General features: G+C 50.8%; 1 protein-coding gene and 1 long non-coding RNA gene across 4 annotated transcripts in view; one reads left to right on the forward strand and one right to left on the reverse strand.

Annotated features, from left to right (window-relative positions):
* The window catches only part of STEAP3 (STEAP3 metalloreductase), a 49,070-nt gene that overhangs the window by 13,172 nt on the left and 13,567 nt on the right, over positions 1-22,331 (forward strand). For all 3 annotated transcript variants that reach the window (XM_047722577.1, XM_047722579.1, XM_047722578.1), the window contains exons 2-3: positions 16,433-16,932; positions 18,773-19,300. In XM_047722577.1, the coding sequence (XP_047578533.1) occupies positions 16,433-16,932; positions 18,773-19,300 (1,028 nt within the window). The remainder of the gene's footprint in view (positions 1-16,432; positions 16,933-18,772; positions 19,301-22,331) is intronic.
* On the reverse strand, positions 5,127-15,529 carry LOC125095990 (uncharacterized). Its single transcript, XR_007126024.1, has 3 exons — positions 15,322-15,529; positions 7,012-7,147; positions 5,127-5,447 (listed from the first exon to the last, which is right to left on the reverse strand). It is a non-coding gene; the product is annotated as an uncharacterized LOC125095990 (long non-coding RNA).

Genomic DNA, 22,331 nt, shown 5'->3' on the forward strand with positions numbered 1-22,331 from the left:
TAATGTCAACATTAGCACCTGGGTGTGGGGTGATGGAGACTGGGGTGGGAGGATCCAGGTCCTTACCACCATCCACCCCTTGGACCTCTAAGGGAAAGTACCCACCATTGTATGCTGGTCCCATCTTGGTACCCGTGCCGAGTCAAGAGGACTGAAGTATTGGGGGGTTCGTTCTGTCTCAAACAAGAGGTACCTTGAGGGCTTCATGGAAAAGGTAGCCTTTCTGCTGGACCTTGAATTTTGTCATTTGGAGGGAAGGGGACTTCCAGGCAAAAAGATTACATCTGTGTCCAGAAAAAAAGCATGCGGTGTGAGCGGGGAGGCCACAACGGGGCCTTGCCGGCCGCTGGACACCCCTGCTTCATGGATACTGGGCAGACCATCTCGAATGGTTATTCCCCCGACCAAACCCCCTCCAGGCTCAAAAGTCCACAGGCCCTGGAGCCATTGACCTAACATTCCTAAAACCCTCTTCTGTGGGTACCCACATACCAGACTGTACCCTGATAGGGCTCACAGCTGCTGTTTGATTTTCTACTTTGGCCAGAGCTGCATGAATCTCTTCATGTTTTTCTGTTTATTTTCAATGTTTGAACTCATCTGTACATAAGTCTTCTGTGTGATTAAGCGTATCGAATAGCGAAATGCCTGACCGGGTCTAACAACAGGATCGGGGCCATGGTGAGGGTTAGAAAGTCGTGATATTTAATCACCACTGAGTATAAGAGGGCCCATTAGGTTCCGAGGAGAACAACCAAGGGCTTCTGAATATGCTCTGCCCCTAGCTACAGAAACTAGCGGTTGAGTCGTTCAAGACACAACATTAGGGGCGCCTGGGTGGCTCAGTGGGTTAAGCCGCTGCCTTCGGCTCAGGTCATGATCCCAGGTCCTGGGTTCGAGCCCCACATCGGGCTTTCTGCTCAGCGGGAAGCCTGCTTCCTCCTCTCTCTCTCTCTGCCTGCCTCTCTGCCTACTTGTGATTTCTCTCTGTCAAATAAATAAATAAAATCTTTAAAAAAAAAAAAAAAAAAAAGACACAACATTAATTGAGCACCTAGTCGGTGCCAGGTCCCAGGCTAGGTGCTAGGGACATAGAAATGAGTACGAAGTGGCCCATATCGATGGCAAAGCAAACCATCAATGTGCCATCATTGGTCCCATGTCAATGCAAAGTAAGCCCAGAGTGTGAGATCTGATCCGATTTAAGGGTCTGGGACGAAGTCAGGAGGTCTCCCAAGGCTGCCTTTTGAGCTCTCAGGGATTCTTGCCCAAGTTAGAGTCTGCACAGAGCCAGCCCATGGTGGGTGGGTGGGAAGTCAGTGCAGGACCTTACCCATATTTGGAGACTGGAGGCTGACTTCAGTGTCCCTTGGAGCCCAGAGGAAGATGCTGCAGAAGGACTGGGAGGGCCTCTTCGAGGCTTCTTTGAAAAAGTGTCCCATTGGTTGGACAAAGCAGAAGAAGCATGCATCCATCCCCAACCATGCCAGTGAGGCAGGCTGAGTTCCTTGGCCAAAGCCCCTGGAGCTGCCCTGGTTTGTCTTAGCTGCTTATGCCCCTTTCCCTGCCTCCACACCTCCTTCTGCCCAGGAACAGAGGGCTCTAATCTCTGATTCTGCACACCTACACCATGGCAAGGGGAGAGGGGTCCGGGGCTGCCACAGCCCATGAGACCCATCTGGCCCCGGGCTCTGTGGCTCCAGGTATCCCTGGAAAGCAAGAAGGCACCCAGGCCCAGACGCTGAGACTGCAGATTCAGCTGCCGCCGCCTGATAGCCTCCAGCCTGGCTGGATGAACCAGCCCATAGGGAGCTGGCTGCCCCCACGTGCCAGCGCCCTGACCTCACTGGGCAGAGATAAGCCACTCCCTGGCTCCCACAGCGCCTGGGCATGCCCTCGTGTGAGCATTCTTCTCCTCATCACAGGCTGTAGCTGGCCTTTCCTTAAAGAGCCCCAAGAGGATAGACTGTTTTCTGGCTGCCTGCCAGAATACCTACTAGGGACATAGTAGGTTTTCAGGGAATATCAAAGGAGGACATTTTTCAGGATCAGTAGGACCAACTGTTGTGTAACACTGCACAGGTTGTGCACTGCACAACTCCAGAAGTTACTATTCATGTGGATTACAATGTAGATGGGGCCCCCTGAGGTTGGGCAGCATGAGGACCCTAAGGGCTTGAGTGTCTTCTCTGCATCAAGCTGCTAGCCTTGGTGCTGACCATGGGGACTCCCCCTTCCACTCCTCCTAACCAGCACGGACCACCATCCTGCCTGTGTGAGGGCCGTGGGTGGTAATGAACTGGTCCACTGAACACTTCTTCCCAGCCTCGCTGTCAAACTGAGGTAGCGGAAGAGCCCCGGATGCTGAATCAGGCCAACTGAATTCTTGGCCAGCCAGGTAACTGGAAGATGTCCCCAGTCAAGGTGTTGGGGGCTCCTGGGTCCCCAGTATCTGTATGGGGACAGCCCAGTGCTGCCCCCTCTTTACTCTCCAGCTGCAGTGGGTCTGGTGATCCATGTGTGGGAGGGGAGGGGCTGTGGGAGCACTTCGTGGAGAGTTTGCCTCATGGGCTCAGGGAGTAATGTTTCCATGGCCCTGACCCCCTTCTTCCCGGAAGGACCCAGCTCTGGGCGGCCAAGGGGGCTGCAGTGGTGAGGCATGGGCACCTAACCCTCAGGGCTGGGAGGAGCACAGGGAGAGAGCTCTGGTAGGAGGGGTCCCAGGGGGGCAGGGAGGACTTACGGAGGAGACAGGTGAAGAGCTGGACCTGACTATAAAAACCCAGGAAAAAAATCGAACCTGAAGTGGTTCACCCTTCACACAGCACCTTTTGCAAAGGTATCCTGCAGTCATTTTCAAAGTGTGGTCCTGGGAGCAGCAGTGTCAAAAATTCTGGGGATGGAGCCCAACAATGAGTTTTAGCAAGCCCTCCAGATGACCCTGGTGAGACTCAGATTTGACCCGATAGGGGTTGGGTGCTGGGCTAACAAAAGTGAGTTTGATTCAGTTCCCACATGTGAGGAGCTTAGAGTCCGGGGAGAGGGCAGACGGGAGAGAGAGCAATGAGGTCAGTGGGAAGGGCGCTGCTCTCAGGGCTGTGGAAGCAGAGAAGCAGCCGGTGCAGGTTTGATCCAGGAGCTGGGGATCCTGGTGAGGAAGCAGGGCCTGGGGACACCAGTGGCATGACAACCGTCCCTTGGGGGGAGCCAGATGTTGGGACTAGCCATCCTCGGAGAGCCCACGGCCTGGTCCCAGACCACTCTGGTGCCCCACTTCTGACCCCAGCCTCTCCCTCCTGTCCTCCCCCTGTCCCTGTTCTGCCGCCCCCTCTTCTCTCCACTCCCTGAACCCCAGAGAGCCGCAGGTCCCTCCCTGCAATTGCCTTTGTGGGAAATGTGTGCCTAGCTCCAGGCCATTATCTCTGAGCACATTTTTAGAAAATTTCAGAGTAAATTTTTCCATTCAGCAGAGAACGCCATGTATTGATTTGTGTGCATCTATTCCATGCTTTACACAGACAGAAGGTTTTCAAAAACCCTGGACAGGGAGGAACAAAATGAAAAGGGAGTAAATTGAACAGGTTCGGATCGTGCACTTTGCCGATCCGTATAATCCTCGGAAGTCTCCTTTAAGTAGGTAATGTTACTCTGTAGTACAGATAAGGAAACCGAGGCTCGGTGAGATAAAGGGACTTGCTGAGGCCACCCCGCAAGTAAGTGGTAGGGCTGCAATCTGACCCCAGCTCTCTCGGAGCCTGTGTTCTTGCTGGCCTGCCTTGCAGTTTATCAAGGCCACTGAACCTGCGTAAGTCGGAAACATCCAGCTGTTTCCTGAGCCCATGTTCTGATGGCTGCGCTCAAGGGAGCCAGCCTAGCCCACCCAGACAGGCTCCCAGTGACCCTGATGGCACCCCTGAGGGGATGCTCCTCTCCCTCATTAAGGAGGGGATGCATTTGGTGGGGGTATGAGGAACGGATCCAACCTAGTGCTGGCAGATTCATGGCTAGATGCTAGTTTCCAGCTGCGTGTCCTTATAAAAACCCTCTGCCATTGGCGAGAGTAGCAGAGGATGCTTCCGTACTCCCTCTCATTGGCATGCATCAGCCTTGTTCATGGATGCATCCTGGGAGCTAGAAGAGCGGGCCTCAGACCTCGGCACCTTCCTCGTGTGCCGTGCACCCTGGCCCTCGGTGGCTTGTCTGCTTGCATGGTTTGGAGCTCAGAGCAGGAGCTGTGTGAGCAAAACCTGCAGGGTCCACCCAGAAGCCAAAGGACCAGCCTGTGGCACTGCTCCCCTACAACAGTTATTAATAGTGTTGACTACACACTTACTTTTCTAGAGGACACAGGGCCGAGAAACTCAGATATATGGGACACAAACCAGGGAATAACTTAGAACCACCGGCACTGATGTCACGGGATCCATGCTCTAAGCTCATGAGGAGGCCTTGGATTCCCATGCAAAGCAAGTTTACTGTTTGTCCACACACATCAGGCTATACTATCTCAATTTCCTTCTTTTTTTTCAGGTTTTATTTATTTGTTAGGGGGAGAGTGAGAGAGCACAAGGAGGAGGAAGCAGCAGGGAGAGGGAGAAGCAGGCTCCCCACTGAGCAAGGAGCCTGATATGGCACTTGATCTCAGGACCCCAGGATCATGACCCAAACCCAAGGCAGACACTTAACCAACTGAGCCACCCAGGCATCCTTCAGTTTCTTCTTTTTTTAAATAGCAACTTCACTGAGCTATAATTCACCTACCATACAACTCTCCCATTTCAAGTATATAATCCCGTGGTTTTTAGTATATTCACGGAGTTGGGCGGCCATCACCACAGTTCATTTTAGAATCCTGTCATCACCTCTGAGAAGAAACCCTGTACCGTGAGCACTTTCCGTACCCCCACAACAGCCCCCTTTCAAGGCAACCACTAATCTACTTCTGTCTTTGTAGACTTGCCTCTTGTAGGCATTTCGTATAAATGGAGTCATACAGCCTATGGCCTTTGTGACTGGCTTCTTTCATTTAGCCTAGTGACTCCAAGACTCAGGGTTCCCTAGCCCCATAGCCGTGCTACCTTGCTGTTTGTTGCTGAATGATACTCCGTTGTGATGTGATCGATGAAGCCATCCAAGGGGGTATGAAGTGGCCTGTCATGCTTTAATTCGTGTTTCTCTGGGGGCTCACGAGGCTGAGCATCTTCGCGTGTTCCTCATGACGATTTGTGTATCTTCGTGGGAGAAACGTGGATCCAAGTCCTTTGCCCATGGTCATATAGGTTATTTGTCTTTTAGGGACCGAGTTGTAAGAGTTCTTTATATATTTGGGAGCAAGCCCCGTTATCAGATCAATGATTTGCAATTTTTTTCTCCCATTCTGTGGGCTGTCTTTGTGCTTTCTCAGCGGTGTGTGGCCTGTACTTTGTCCACAGCAGGACCTGGGAGGGCTTTAAGAGCAAGTGGGCAGAGAGCGAGCCATGATCAATGTCCTGACAACCAGGGAGGATTTAAACCTGTAAACTTAATGAAAGGGTTTTACAAAAACGAGGACAAAACCCAAGGACATTCCCTCCTTGCAGTTTGGGGTGATGCCAGGGTGCTCAGTGAGGATCTGACTGCTTCTCTTGAAATACGCACTGCATTTTGGAAGGATTTTTGGTCCCCAAGGATGAGCAGAGTAAGTTTTGAAGCTGTGAGATCCAGGATGTTTGCCTTTCTTCAGAAATATACATGAAACCTCCGTGATGCGCCCAGCACAGGGCTGGATTGCAGAGTTAACAGCCGTGCAACCGAACGTGGCAGTCTCTCCCTTGCCAAAGCTGACAGGAGGGTATAGCAGCTCAAGTGAGCCTAGGAGCCACTAGGCGAGGACCCATAAGTCCCCAGCTGCCGAGCAAGGCCCCGGGTGCATGCGGCCCCCAGCTGTCCCAGGAGGGAACCTGGGCTGTTATTGGTGCCTTTGGGCTCAGGTCTCCAGGATGGGTATGGGCCTCCCCTGGATTGTAAAGGATCATTCCCTGGGGCTAGCAAGAATACTTAGAGTTTCTTTAAAGTTTAGCCTTATCCTTTCACATTTATTTACATTGACATTTATGTTAACCTAGGATTTATTCTGTGCATAACATTATACAGCACAAATTACGTTTTCAATATATTTATCTTACAAGTAAACATAGCAGTAATAGGAGGAATGTGTCTTCCCCCCAACCCTCAAATTTAATTTTACTGACTAGATAAAACTTAAACAAAGTTAGAAGATAACCGTGGGCCTCTTGAGATTAAGAGCTGTACTCTAGTTCTTTCTCGGTCTCCAGGGACGGCTAGGACCAGAGATGTTGGCTTAAGTCGGCCTCTGTGGAAGGCCGACTAGGCACCCTAGCCCACCCACAAGCCACCTCTCCTCCATCCAGCCGCAAGGTGCCACAGCCAGCTACCCCACCCCCGCCACCCCCATGTGACCCCTCCCTGACCCCTTCATGGACAGGGACTGCGCTGGCAACGTGAGCCTGAGGGTTGTCCACTGCCCTCGAAGAAGAGGCTGTCAGGCTGTCCGTGGCGTGACTGGCCACCATTAGTGGCCTGCCTGAGAGTAAGCAGGAGTGGGTGGGAGTGGGTGGGAGTGGGCAGGAGCAGGCAGGCAGGCCAGAGGACCCCACATTGACTCCCAGCCACAAACACAGCCCGTGCCATGACCTTGCTGGGAAGTGGGAGGGAATAGGCAAGCCTGGGCAAACACCCAGAGGGGATGAGGACCTGTGGCCTGTGCCAGTTTCTGCACAACTAGCCTCAGTGCGTGTTTTGTCCACTGCTTGGTGGGGGGCGGCAGGGGTGGGGCGTGCAGGCAGGTGGACCGGTCTGGTCTGTGCGCAGGCTGCAGCAGGCCCCAGCCTGCCATCCCCACTCCAGCTGTAATTTGATCCCCTCCCCCCCTCCCTCCGCCAGTTCCAGTTCCGCCAGTTCCATAAATAGAACCACCAGGGAGCCAGGGCCCAGCCAGGATCAGTCACTCACCTTAGGGCCCAGAGGACAGGACAGGCGACAGGGCTCCACTGGCCCCACGCCACCCCCCATCCTGGGCCTCTGGGACTTGTACCATCTGCTCTCCCTTCTCTGGCCTTCATGCCAACAGCAGACCTGTGCTGGGCACCTGGAAGGCAGAATTTTGGGAGGCGGTCTGTGAAGCCCCATAGAGCACAGTACATGCACACACACACATACACGCACGTCATACACGCACACATACACGCCAGCACACGCGTCAGAAAACCCGGCTCTGACCTCTTGCCCATTAACTAGTTCATCCTCAGAACAACCTTGAAGGAAGTATAAGTAGCACCCCATTTAAAGGAGGGGACTGAGGTACAAAGGGTTCTCCCCAGTAAGTGACCCCAGCGCCCCAACCAGGGTAGCTCTGTCCCTGCATCGGAACTTGTAGTGGCCGGAGCTGCCCCTGGGGTGGGAGGCCTCCCAAGACAGCATTACAGCCGGGCACTTTCCAGTGCCAAGGACCCAGTCTTGGTGACAAGAAGCACTTAGGGATGCTTTGTGTTTGGTTTCTATGCAGTCTATGACTGAAGGCAGGCCCCTAAGTGTGGGACCATTAATACCCTGGGAGGGAACTGCTGGTGATTTGGCGCAGCCGTTCAGTTAGAGAAGCTGCCCAGAGAGGCTCAGCAACACTCTGCTATCCACCACCAGGTCCTCCCACAGCCAGGACCAGCCCCAGATCCGCCCCCCAACCCCAGCCCCTGCCCACGGCTTCCCTATGCTGCAGCTGCCTTCACCCCGGCCCCCAGAAGGGAAGCAATACCGAGTCAGGTTCTGAGCACAGAGCTTCGGGAACCAGCCCCACATAAGTCCTCCCCACCTCCACCTTGGGGTGCTCAGTCTGGGGTTCAGCATGGACGAGATTCAAAGTATGGCTGTCACCGACTTCCTCCATTCGGTCTAGTTTGCCATGAGGCTGTAAACCACGAGGGTTTCTCCCCTAGCCCGCTGATGCTTCGAATGCCAGGAAGCCCTCCCTGGTTTCCCCTTGGGATGCAGTGTCTACTCCTGGGCTCCATCCTCTGGCACTCTGTGTCCAGTCATGGATGGACGCGTCTTACGGAATGTGTCCCGCACCACACACATGCGTTCACAATTGTAAACCATCCAAGAGTGGGGGCCATGTCTTTCTCATCTTTATTCTCTCTCTCTCTTTTTTAGATTACTTATTTACTTGACAGATCACAAGTAGGCAGAGAGGTACACAGAGAGAGAGAGGAGGAAGCAGGTTCCCTGCGGAGCAGAGAGCCTGATGCAGGGCTCAATCCCAGGACCCTGGGTTCATGATCTAAGCCGAAGGTGGAGGTTTTAACTCACTGAGCCACCCAGGCACCCCTCTCATCTTTATTCTCTTAAGACAGTTCAGCACATGTGTTGGGAGGAGAGAGCAAAGGAGACACTTCTGGCCCAGAGGGAGCTCCATGGGCCCCTCCGAATTGCTATCAGACATGGAGAAGTTAGTCTGGGGGCTTCAGGGTGGTTCCCCCCCACACACCCATAAAGGCAAGCCTCACCCCAGGGCAGGTGTCTTCAGGTGGCCGATGCAGGGACGGGGGAAGGACCATGTGGATCTGTCCAAGCCCTGACTGACCACAGGAAATGCTGGGGTCCCCATGAGGGGTTTACATTCAGCTTAGCCAAATCCCCCATGCAGGCCTGGGAGCTCTAGGCCACTGGCAGAGCCCTTGTCATGACACTCCCCACTTTCCCAGGGCTGAAGAGGGGCTGGCAGGGCTTTCTGCATCTTTCCTTTGCCTTGTCCCTGCTATGGGTACAGTGCTGGTACCAGCATCTGCTTACTATTACTGAGCCACACCCGCTGAGTGCCACGCTGTTTTAAGTGCTTTACATATATTGACTTATTTATTCCCACAACCTCCCGTTAAGGAAGGTGCTGTGATTGTCTCCCTTCGATTGCTGGGGAGATGGAAGAGGCACTGGCAGGCCCACAGCCACAGCTAGAGGTTGGCAGAGTCAGAAGTGGAACCCAGGCAGAGTTGGGTGCCGAGGGTGGCCTTCCACGGCACGCAACTCCAGGTTTGCACTCGAGGGATTGTCGGGAGCCCCACTGGCATCTGCAAAGGCTAGCTCATCACCATTTGGAAAAATATCCTTGTCCCCAGAACCAGGCGGAAAATGCTCTCCCATGTTGCAGGGAGGTACTGTGCCCATGAGGGCGTAGAGTTGAGTCCCACGTGAGAAGGTTAGGGGTCTTGGCTGCAAAGCATGTCCTCTGACTCTTGGAATGGACAGTCAGTGCATCCCCTTCTACTGTGATCCCCTCTTCTCAGCCACAGGGTCCCAGCTCTACCACCCACGAGGGATCTCTGGACAGCTCTTCTGTCTGGACAATAGGACTCTTGGTGAAGCTCACTGCAGAGGCTGGCAGACCTGTGTCCAGTTCTCCTTTCCCCATTACCCTCTGTGCTCCCTGGAGCAAGTTCTTCAACCTCTCTGAGCTCAGCTTCCTCCCCCTTTAAGTTGGGGGAGAATCATAGCACCTACTTCGTGGGGTCCTATGAGGCCTAAACAACCATCACTCGTGGAAAGGTCTTAGAGAAATGTCCAGCATATGATAGGCATGCGTGGTGTTGCCTTGTCAGATGTCCAGGTCACAGTTTTCCAAAACCTTTCAAGATTGCATTTTCTGTCATCTTGGAGCTGAGATCACGATCTGCATTTGCAGGGGTGGAAGCTGGGGCCCAGAGAGGCACAGGGGCTTGTCTAAGGGCACACAGCTGGTCCATGACAGAGCTGGAGCACAGCCTCCTGGTCCTCCTGCTCCCCCTTGCATTAGACCCTAAACCCGCCATACACATAGACAGCCCTCACCCAAGAGACTGCTGTGGAAAGTGGGAAGAGGGGGTTAAGCCATCCCTGCTGCTCCATTGGTGGCAGTGGTCTTACCCCTTCTTTGCCGAGGGTTCCCATGGACCCATAGGCTGGTGAGACCCCTGGACTTCTACTCAGAATAATGTTCTTACAGAAGGAGGCAACCCTCTTACCCTGTTGGTGGGAATGCAGACTGGTACAGCCACTCTGGAAAACAAAAAGTTGAAAATAGAACTACCCTAGGACCCAGCAATTGCCCTACTAGGTATTTACCAAAAGGATATAAACATAGTGATGCAAAGGGGCACCTGCACCCCAATGTTTATAGCAGCAATGTCCACAACAGCCAAAATAATGGAAAGAGCCCAAATGTCCATCAGCAGATGAATGGGTAAAGATGTGACGCGCGCGCGCGCGTGTGTGTGTGTGTGTGTGTGTGTAATGCAAAACTATGCAGCCGTCAAAAGGAATGCCATCTTGCCATTTGCAATGATGTGGTTGCAACTAGGGGGTGTTATGTTAAGTAAAATTAGAGAAAGACAGATACCATATAATTTCACTCATGTAGAATTGAAGAAACAATAGATGAACATAGGAGAAGGGAAGGACAAATAAGATGAAAACAGGCAAAGCATAAGAGACTCTTAACACTAGGAAACAAGCTGAGGGTTGCTGGGGGGATGGGGTGACTGGATGACAGGCATTAAGGAGGGCACATGATGTAATGAGTTCTGGCTGTTGTATGCAACTGATGAATCACTAAATTCTACCCCTGAAACTAATAATGATAATAATAATAAACACTTCCAATGTCAAGCAAGAAGATGTTAGTTGAAAAAAAAAAATAATGCTCCTACATGCACAGAATAACATAGGGTTACAAAGGAGACCAGTTACAGTGAAACGTAGTTCTCAAATGTTTCTAAATGTGTCATAGTAATAGACATGCTTCTTTATGCATACATTAAATAACAACATCTAACGGCTGGTGTGATATTTACTGTCATTTTTTTTATTTTCCCCCACCCTTACTGAAGTTTGATTGACAAAACTATATATTTAAGGTGTACAGTGTGACATACACAAGTGAGATCATGTAGTATTTGTTGTTCTGTGTTGGCTTATTTCACATAATGTCTTCCAGGTTCACCCATGTTAACACAAATGTCAGGATTTCCTTCTTTTTTGAGGTTGAATAATATTCCTTTGTGTATATATACCACATTTCCTTTGTCCATTCATCACCAGTGGACACTTGCCATTGTTCTCATATCTTGTCTACTGTGACTGATAATGCCCTGAACATGGGGTGCAGATATATCCCTTTGAGAAAGTGATTCTTTTTTTTTTTTTTTTAAGATTTTATTTGTTTATTTGTCAGAGAAAGAAAGAGCACAAGCAGGGAGAGCAGCAGGCAGAGGGAGAAGCAGGCTCCCCATAGAGCAAGGAGCCCATTGTGGGACTCCATCCCAGGACCCTAGGATCTTATCCTGAGCCAAAGGCAGACGCCTGACCAACTGAGCCACCCAGGCGTCACTGAGATAGTGATTCTATTTCCTTTGAATATATACTTAGAAGATGGATTGCTGGATCCTATGGTATCTCTATTTCTAATATTTTGAGGAACCTTCATGCTGTTTTCTGTAATAGCTGCACCTATTTATATTCCCACCAACAGTGCACAGTGGTTCTCTTGTCTCCACATTCTTTTTTTTTTTTTAATTTTGTTTATTTATTTGACAGACAGAGATCACAAGTAGGCAGAGAGGCAGGCAGAGAGAGAGGAGGAAGCAGGATCCCCGCTGAGCAGGGAGCCCGATGCGGGGCTCGATCCCAGGACCCTGGGATCATGACCTGAGCCGAAGGCAGAGGCTTTAACCCACTGAGCCACCCAGGGGCCCCTTTTGTCTCCACATTCTCTCCAACACTTACTGTCTTTTGACTTTTTGATCTTTCTGATAATAGTCATCCTAACAGGTTTGAGGAGAGACATCAGTGTGGGCTTAGATTTGCATTTCCCTGATGACTAGTGATGTTGAGCATCTTTTCGTATACTTTTTGGCCATTTGTATGTTGTCTTTGGAAAAATGTCTGTTTAGGTCCTTTGCCCATTTTTAAATGGAATTATTTGTTTGGGGAGGGGTTGTCTTGTTTTCTTTCATTTACTTTTTTTTTTTTGGTGGGGTCTTTAGGGTTTTCTATATGTAAGATCACGTCAGTTGCAAACAGAAACAAATTTTACTTCTTCCTTTCCAATGTGGATGCCTTTTCTTTTTTTTCTTGGCTAAGAGCTGTGGCTAAGACTTCTTATGCTAATGTTGAATAAGGTGGCAAGAGGGGCATCCTTGTCTTTTTCCTGATCTTAGAGGTAAAGCTTTCAGCTTCTTAACCAATGGGTGTGATATTAGGTGTGGGCTTGCCATATATGACCTTTATTATGTGGAGGTGTACTCCTTCAGTATGAATGGAGTTTTCATCATGAAAGGATGTTAATGTTGCCAAATGATTTTTTTTTCATGTGTTGGTAGGTTCACATGATTTTTATCCCTCATTCTGTGGATGCGTGTCACATTTATTTACTGGTTTGTATATGTTGAACCATCTTTGCATCCCAGGGATGAATCCCACTTGATAGTGGTATAGGATCCTTTTAAAAGTGCTGTTGAATTTAGTTTGCTAGTAATTTGTCAAAGATTTTTTTCATCTGTGCTCATCAGGGATATTGGCCTATAATTTTCTTCTCTTGTAGTGTCCTTATCTGACTTTGGTATCAGGGTGACTCTAATTTCATAAAATGAGCCTGAAAGTGATCCCTCCTCTTTGATTTTTTTGGAACAGTTGGAGAAGGGCTAGCATTAAAAATCTTCTTGAAATACTTGGTGGAAGATTTCTTACTACTGATTCAGTCACCTTACTCATTATTGGCTTGTTCAGCTTTTCTATTTCTTCATGATTCTGTCTTGATAGATGGTAGGTTTTTAGGAATTTATCCATATCCTCTGGGTTGTCCAATTTTTTGCCTTATAATTGTTTGATAATTGTAGTGGTCTCTTATGATCTTTGGTATTTCTGCGGTATCAGTTGAAATATACCTTTCATTTTTTATTTGGAGTCTATTTTTTCTTAGTCTAGCTAAAGTTTTATCAATTTGGTTTATCTTTTTAAAAAACGAGATCTTAGTTTTGTTGATCTTTTCTATTGTTTTTCTAGCCTCTATTTTATTTATTTCTACTCTGCTCTTTGTTATTTCTTTTCTTCTGCTAGAACTTTGGAATTGTTCTCTTTCTAGCTCCTTGAAGCATAAATGTAGGTTGTTTGAGATCTTTCCTCTTTTGTAAGATACAAACATCCCTCTTAGAGCCACTTTTGCTTCATCCCATAAGTTTTGGTATGCTGAGTTTGCATTTTCATTTGTTTCAAGATTTTTGAATTTCCCTTTTGATTTCTTCTTTGGCTCATTGGTTGTCCAAGAGTTTATTAGGGGGTTTTTTGGGTATTGAGTTGGATACATTTTTTTTATAGATTTTGGATACTACCAACCCTTTATCAGATATGTCATTTGCAAATATCTTCTCCCATTCTTCAGGTTGCCTGTTAGTTTTCTAGTTGTTTCCTTTGCTGTACAGAAGCTTTTTTCTTGATGAAGTCCCAGTAGTTCATTTTTGCCTTTGTTTCCCTTTGGCTCTGGAGACGTTTCTAATAAGTTGCTCTAGCTGAGATCAGAGAGGTTGCTACCTGTGTTCTCCTCTAGGATTTTTTTTAAGAGTTTATTTATTTGTTTGACAGAGAGAGACACAGAGAGAAAAGGAACAGAAGCTGGGGGAGTGGGAGAGGGAGAAGCAAGCTTCTCACCAAGCAGGGAGCCTGATGTGGGGCTCGATTCCGGGACCCTAGGATCATGACCTGAGCTGAAGGCAGACGCTTAATGACTGAGCCACCCAGGCCCTCCGTCCTCTAGGATTTTTGATGGATTCCTGTCTCATATTTAGGTCTTTCATCCATGTTGAACTCATTTTTGTGTGTGGTGTAAGAAAGTGGTCCAGTTTCATTCTTCTGCATGTTGTTGGCCAGTTATCCCAGTGCCATTTGTTGAAGACACAATCTTTTTTTCACTGGGTATTCTTTTCTGGCTTTGTCGAAGATTAGTTGACCATATAGTTGTAGGTCCATTTCTGGACTTTCTATTCTTTTTTTTTTTTTTTTTTTTTTAAGATTTTATTTAGTATTTGAGAGAACATGAGATGGGGGAAGGTCAGAGGGAGAAGCAGACTCCCCATGGAGCTGGGAGCCCAATGTGTGACTCGAACCTGGGACTCCGGGATCATGACCTGAGCTTAACCAATTGAGCCACCCAGGTCCTCTGGACTTTCTGTTCTGTTCCATTGATCTAGGTGTCTGTTTTAGGAGCCAGAGTGTAGTATGTCAGGCAAAATTAAGTCCGTCAGAGAAAGACAAATACCACATGATTTCACTCAATATGTGCAATTTAAGAAATAAAACAGATGCACACAAGGAGAGGGACAGAAATGGAGAGAGGGAAACAAATGATAAGAGACAAAGATGGAAAACAAACTGAGGGGTGGGGAAGGGAGGTGGTTGGGGGATGGGCTAGATGGGTGCTGGGCATTAAGGAAGTGACTTGTTATGTTGAGCACTGGGTGTTGTATGTAAGTGATGAATCACTGAATTCTACTCCTGACACCAGTATTACACTGTATGATGACTCATTAGAATTTAAATAAAAAAATTGAGAAGAAAAAGAGTGTATGCCTTAATTTCCACATATTTGTAAATTTGCCCTTTTTCTATTTATAGACCGTTGTGATCAGAAAAGATACTTCCTATGATTTCAATCCTTATAAATTTGTAGGACTCATTTTATGAGTTAATGTGTGATGTGTCCTGGACAGTGTTCTGTGGATGGATGAGAATGTGCACCCTGCTGCTTTTGGATGGCATGTTCTGTGTATATGTTAGGTTCGTTTGGTCTCAGCGGTAGTCCAAGTCCAACGTTTCTGTGCTGATTTTCTGGATGATCTATCCATTGTTGGGGGGGGATTGAAGTCCCCTATCATTATTGTGCTGCCATCTATTTCTTCACATCTGTTAATACTTGCTTTATAAGTGTATTGTATGTCTACCATAATTTTAAGTGAGTGACAAGTTTAAATAGTATTTGAAGAACTCTTAAATAGTATTTGAAGAACTTGGGATATGGTCAGCACTGACTACCAGCACTGTTGGGGTCTGCTGCTTACGTTCATGCTCGAAGGAAATGGCAAATTTCAGTTTGAAGCTGGTGGCAAGGTTAGCAGAATTTTTCCTGCCCAAGTTCACTGTGAGCTCCTGGCTTAAGCCCAGGTTTTCCACCATGGCCACTCATGTGTCCGGCTCAGTAAAGGAGATCCCAGGGCACCCACGCAGTCTCAGGGTCCCACTCACTGTCACGTCCCACTCCAGCCCCTCTCTGAGAGAGCAGAGGTCAGTGTTCATTCATTCACTCAGCTGACATTGAACTCCAGCTCTGTACCAGGCCCTGGGACAAAAACAGTGAGATCCAAAGTCAAATAATATGAGGTTCCTGCCTTCAAGCTGCTCATCATCTACTCAAGGAAGAGCACAGAGGTGCCTTCCCAAAGTGCAAAATGTGAACAAGCACAGGGACATGTCACTCATCCTAGTAATCAGAAAATACCCAGCGGCGGTGAGGTGGGGGTCACTCCTGGACAGTAACACTGTCCATCCATCTCTCACATACTCCTCTGAAAAGAAGTATGGCACTGCATAGCATTCATCATGGAAGTTGGTGGGTTTTTTTTTTTTTTAAGCATTCCTTTTTTTTTCAATTTTTTATCTTTTTAAGGATTTTTTTTTTTTTCTTTATTTGAGAGAGAGAGACACAGCAAGAGAGGGAATTCAAGCAGGGGATTTGGGAGAGGGAGAAGCAGGCTTCCCGCTGAGCAAGGAGCCCGATGCAGGGCTGGATCCCAGGACCCCGGGATCACGACCTGAGCCAAAAGCAGACACTTAACTGAATGAGCCACCGAGGTGCCCCAAGCATTACTTAAAAAAAAAAAAAAGATTTTATTTATTTATTTAGAGAGAGAGAGAGAGAGATCATGAGTGGGGGCGGGGGATAGAGGGAAAAGCAGACTCCTGCTGAGCAGGGAGGCTGCCACAGACACGATCCCAGGACCTTGGGATCATGACCCAAGGCAAAGGCAGATGCTTTACCGACTGAGCCCCCCAGGCACCCTCATATGGAAGTTCTATATACTTCTTTCTCAGCACTACGCAAATTTGCATGTTTGTCCCAAGGAAATAATTCAGGACAGTGGGAAGAGGGTGGAAGGCAGAGGTCCTCCCCACTCTTCTGAGTTTGTGCCCTCCTGGGGAAGGCCTCGCTCAGCCGGTACTGGCACCTGTTAACACCCATGGAGGTCTGTTGGGTGAATGTTTGACCACCGTGTGGTTACAGTGGACAAGTAAGAGGAAGGTGGTATGAAGGACAGTCTGGGAGCTCTCCGCTGATCAAGTCCTGCTTTCTTTCCAGCCACCCAAGTGTCAGGAGAGATGGATAAGCCTCTGATCAGCCGCCGCCTGGTGGACAGTGATGGGAGCCTTGCCGAGACCCCCAGTGAGGCCCCCAAAGTGGGCATCCTGGGCAGCGGGGACTTTGCCCGCTCCCTGGTTACACGCCTGGTGGGCTCTGGCTTTAGCGTGGTGGTGGGGAGCCGCAACCCCAAACGCACAGCTGGGCTGTTCCCCTCAGCGGCACAAGTGACTTTCCAGGCGGAGGCAGTGGACTCCCCTGACGTCATCTTCGTGGCCATGTTCCGGGAGCACTACTCCTCGCTTTGTGGCCTCAGTGACCAGCTGGCTGGCAAGATCCTCGTGGACGTGAGCAACCCCACAGAGCAGGAGCACCTCCAGCACCGCGAATCCAATGCAGAGTACCTGGCTTCCCTCTTCCCCACGTGCACAGTGGTCAAGGCCTTCAATGTCATCTCTGCCTGGACCCTGCAGTCTGGCCCAAGGGATGGGAACAGACAGGTAGGTGCTGGGGGGGTATTCCAGCCATCAAAACAATAAATATAAATGGCTAATTTTTGTTGAGGCCCTTTAGTACGCCAGGCTTATCTCACATCACTGTAGAGTTCCATTTTACAGAGTGGGAAACTGTGGCTCAGAAAATGTTAATGAACTTATGCACACCAGGTCCCATCGCTGGAGAGCTGGGATGTGAACCCAGTTCATACGAATCTGAAACCCATGTCCTTTCTTCCATGGTAACTCGATTTCCGGGGGAGGGGGGCAAGGTGGAAGACGCTTTCTTTTTCCTATCTGGAGTCAAGAAGAGAGACTCTGCTATGAGAACGGACTTAGAAAGAGGAAAGTAACACATTTATGTGCCAGGTCCCGAGGAAGCAGGCAGGTCCCAAACTTGAGCACTCAAATTCCAAGGGCTTCCAAGAACTGAGTCAGTTTTCCAGAATAGTCAATAGTGGATTTTTTTTTCCTGGGGGGTGGAAAATGGCTCCAGGAACTGGCCAGAGCTGCAATCAGTTCTTGGCAGGAGGGGTTCCTATGAAGACAGGGTGGTTTTTATTTATTTATTTTTAAAGATTTTATTTATTTATTTGACACAGAGAGAGAGACAGCGAGAGAGGAAACAGGCAGGGGGAGTGGGAGAGGGAGAAGCAGGCTTCCTGCTGAGCAGGGAGCCCAATGTAGGGCTCAATCCCAGGACCCTGGGGTCACAACCTGAGCCAAAGGCAGATGCTTAATGACTGAGCCACTCAGGCGCCCCGACAAGGTGGTTTTTAATGCCGAAAGGCTGTCAGGCTCTACATGTGTGAGAACTTCCACCAATTCGTCTGGCCCAGATGCCTCCTGTGCCCAACTCTGTGCCATTCTGTGGGAGAGCGCTCAAGGGTCTCACTGCCCCTGACTGGAGGGCCTTGCATGTAGCCTGCACCATAGGACTCCCGTGTGTGGACAGGCAAGGAACAGTGTGTGAGGACTGGGAGGCAGGGCCTAGAAGGAAACAGAGCAGCTGGCTAGGAAGACTTTGAGGTCAGCTTTGGCCTGGTCCTACTTCCTGGTGTCAGGTACGGGGAGCAGGGAGGATATCCCTGGCTGTGGGGACCACCTGCAAAGGTACAGAGGTGAGTAATGAAGCTTCTGGACCTCAGTTTCCTCACTTGCAAAATGGGGCTATACCGACCTATAGGCTTTTGGTAAGGCGGCAGGACTGCGTGTGTAAAGCCTAGTGCATAGAAGGTGCTGAGTCTGTGTCGGTGGACCAGACGGACCATAGCTGTGTGAGCAAGGCCACAGTGTTCAGAGATCCAAGGACACCACCCGGAGCTCACAGTGGAAAGCCATGGGCTATGAGTCTGGGACTGGCTTGTGTGTTGGCTGAGGGCCATGGGGGCCGAGGTACACCATCAAAGGGGACACTCATGGACTGAGGGACAGAGCTACATCCACGGCTGCACGTTCTGGGCCATATTCAAAGCCCATTTACTGAGCGAGCCCCAGAGCAGGCCACCGTTCTCCAAGTACCTACTCCAGGGGCTCCTGGGGGCTCCCCAGGTGCCAGTTGCTTGTGGTTGCTGATAGCCATGAACTGGACAAAAACCCTCATTGTTGGGTGAGCCCTGGGTCCTCTCTTTGCATCGTGGTCATGCTGGACCAGGGGCCAGGAGGCTACAGGGGGCAGGGGGAAGAGCCTGGGCTGGGAGTCAGAGCCACCTTCTGTGCTGTGGCTCCGTGGCCTCAACTTCCTCTGCTGCTCAGTGAGGAGCTGTGTGGAGACACTGCCCCCCAGTCCCTGCTCGCCCCTGTGGCCTGTGACCCTGTCTGATTCTCCCCTTACCTCCTGCCACAGGTGCCCATCTGCAGTGACCACCCGGAAGCCAAGCGGGCGGTCTCGGAGATGGTGCAGGCCATGGGCTTCATGCCTGTGGACATGGGGTCCCTGGTTTCCGCCCGGGAGGTGGAAGCCATGCCCCTGCGCCTTCTCCCAGGCTGGAAGGTGCCCGCCCTCCTGGCCCTGGGGCTCTTCATCTTCTTCTACATCTACAACTTTGTCCGGGACGTCCTGCAGCCCTATGTGCGGGATGGCAAGAGCAAGTTCTACAAGCTGCCCGTGTCCGTGGTCAACACGACGCTGCCGTGCGTGGCCTATGTGCTGCTGTCCCTGGTGTACCTGCCCGGCGTGCTGGCGGCCGCCCTGCAGCTGCGCCGTGGCACCAAGTACCGCCGCTTCCCAGACTGGCTGGACCACTGGCTGCAGCACCGCAAGCAGATAGGCCTGCTGAGTTTCTTCTGTGCCGCGCTGCACGCGCTCTACAGCTTCTGCCTGCCCCTGGGCCGCGTCAACCGCTACGAGGTGGTCAACCTCGCCATCAAACAGGTACAGCCTACGTGTGTAGCTACCACCCCACCCCCAGCCCGCGGGGTCCTGCCCGGGCGGCTGCATGAGATGCCGAGGACTGGTGAGCCAGGCGGGGTGGTGTCGACGCTGGGGGATGCAGCCCAAGGCTGGGAGCAGTGGGGGAGATGGGCACAGGACAGTTTCAGAGGTTCCGCAGAAGGACCTGGGTGCTAAGGAGAAAAGCCAAGCAGGGGAGAGTGGTGGAACTGTCTTAAAGCAGGTTAGAGGGGAGGCCTTGCTGAGGTGGTGACAGGTGAGCAGAGGCAGAAGGAGGTTGGGAGCATCCAAGAGACCAGCGAGGGTGGTGGGCTAGGCCTGAGTAGTTGAAGCCAGACCGGGGAGGCCCTGAAGGCAGAGGAAGGGCTTTGGCCTTGGGCTCTGAGTGAAACAGGGAGCCAGGGAAGGGTTTTGAGGAGGGGAGATTCTCTGCCTAATGTTTTAGCTGGCCTGTTCTGGCTGCTGTGGGGAGAACAGGCAGCAGGAGGCAAAGGCACATGCCAGGAGACCCACTGGGTGCCCGCATAGGAGCCCAGATGAGAAGTCATAGGGGCCCGGAGTAAGGTGGGAGCAGCAGAGGGCAAGAAAGTATTGAAGGCAAATTTTGAAGCCAAAGTGCACAGCATTTTGAAATAGAAGGTATGTGGGATGGTCAAGGATGACTCTGGGTTTTTGGCCTGAGCACCTGGATGGAGGCAGTCGCCATCAGGTGAGGTGGGGAAGACCACAGAAGCAAGCTGGGGAGTTGGGGGACTGGGGAGAGGTGTTAATGATTCATTCATTTAGGAAACCCTATGGTGCTCTTTGCCAGCAGGATTCCTGGGGAATGGAGGGCCTTTAGGCCAAGCCAGGTAGCAACACAGGCAGCACCAGCGGGCACCTGTACCCACAGAAAAGGGCCCCCTGATGATCCCCCTGGTTCACAAAGCTTACAGGGCCTGATTCTGAGTCCCAGGCTCCAGTCTATGAGCAACATTGCCTTTCTTTCCCCTACCATGTGCTAATGCTACCTCTAGTCCCTGGCCAGGCACATGGGTCCTTCCCACTGCAGGACACTAGTCACCCACTAGAGTTTGGCCCAGTTGCCAGTGAGACCCTCATTCCAGCCCAGGCGGCCCCTGCAGTTCCTGTTCTCGTGTGGGAGACAGGGATCTCCTCAAGTAGACCCACCATGTAGCCATACCCCAGAAGCCCAGCAACCTCCCAGAATGGGACCTGGAGGCAAGTCTGGGCCGCTTCCAGAGGACCATGGACCTCAGCCCCCCATTCACTCTTGGGGCTCCCCTGCTGGTAGTTTCCCAAGTGTCCCCATCCTTCCCTACCCATGGACACCTGGCATCATTGCATCTGTGGGCTGAGGCTTTCCCAAGAGAAAGGAAGAACCCCAGACTGCAGGCGGAGAAGCAAGACGCCCACTGGAAATGAGAAGAAGGGAAAAATAATAGGGCACAAACCTTGAAAAACAACATGCTGCATTCCAGGCACCATCCTAAGTGCTTCATGGACTCCCCAGGAATTCATTTAACCCTCATTCCTCTAATGCACGTGCTAGGCTACCCTTGTTTTATAGGTGAGCAAATGGAGGCACAGAGAGGTTAAGTCACTTGACCAAAGTCACACAGAGTGGCTGAGCTGGGATTCAGATCCAGTCGTTTGACTTCAGATCCTTGCTTAGATCCTAACTGCTTTATTTGGGGGAAACTAAGTCCAAATGAACAGTTGAGTAAATGATCCCAGAACTCAGGTCATTCACTCATTTATTCCCTGAGCACCAACTCTGCCAGGCCCTGGGGCTGCAGAATGGCATAAGACCCAGCTTGTCTCTCGCTTTCCTGATTCTGCGGTGGGAGTAGGGTGGTGAAAACGCCTGAAGGCCAGAGCCCTAAACTCTTGCTCTCCAGCATCACTAATTAGAACAGAGACCTTGACCTTCAGCAGGTCACAGCCCCCCGGTTTGTCCTGAAGGCCCTAATGCAGAGTGAGGCCTCTCCCACTGCTTCTGTTTGTGATGCTCTTTGATGATATTTTCTTCTAAAATGAGCCAGGAGGCTCTGCGTGGCTTCTCAGGGATTGGCACAATGTCTGCTGCCCAGGAGGTGGCAGATCTGGGTGGCAGGTGTTTCAGGCAGTGGGTGGAGAAGAAGGTAATTCCTCCTCCCCTCTAGAGCACAAGGCAGATCCTTGCACCCCCCTTCTCCCATCCGCCCTCTGATTGCCATTCTCTCCATTCTCTCCCCTGCCAAGGCTCTACTTGATGTTGTATTAACTCCGTTTGCAAATAACCAGAGCGCAGAGGGCCGAGCCCTGTATGGCTGCAGGCGCATCTCCCCACCATGGAGGTTGCCAGGCAACCATCACTCCCACAGGACAGCATCCCTTGGAGACTGTGAAGCCCTGTCATGCACCGGGCTTTCACTTGTCCTGCAGAGTTCTGGAAGGAGCTGGGGCTGAACCCAGGGCATACGTGAGAGTGTTGGAGAGGAGGAGGGGTTAGAGGGAAGGAGCGGGGAGGAGGCCAACACTGGGCAGGGCAGCCCAGCAGCTGGAACCTGGAGGAGTTGGGGGAGAGGCTGGGTAGTCTGTGGCCTCAGGCCCTGAGACTGGGCGGCTGAAGCTGCTTGGTATTCAGCCCTGACTTCAGGCTCCTGCCTGCCCCCAGGCCATCCTCAACAGGGCCTCCAGGGAAGCCAACACTCACCACCCTGGCAGGGAAAGGGACCACCGTTAGCCTGAGCACAGGAAACTCTCCACGATTCCCTTCAATCCCCTGAGTCTGCAGATTTGGAAACAGAGTGGTATCCTAGCCACAGTCCCTGAGACAGTGTTCATCGACAGTAGACCACCTTACAATACCTAATAGTTGCACAGGGCTTTCTGATTTGCTTGTGTGGCTCCCTAGAAATGCTTTTCAAGATCAAAATCAAAGATCAAAAACAAAAATCAAAGAAAACGATTAACCCACACACTGTTTTCTCCGACCGCTTACCACCACCCTCCTTCAGGCGGTTGGAGA

Source organism: Lutra lutra, chromosome 3 (assembly GCF_902655055.1).
Source record: "Lutra lutra chromosome 3, mLutLut1.2, whole genome shotgun sequence".
NCBI classification, from domain to species: domain Eukaryota; kingdom Metazoa; phylum Chordata; class Mammalia; order Carnivora; family Mustelidae; genus Lutra; species Lutra lutra.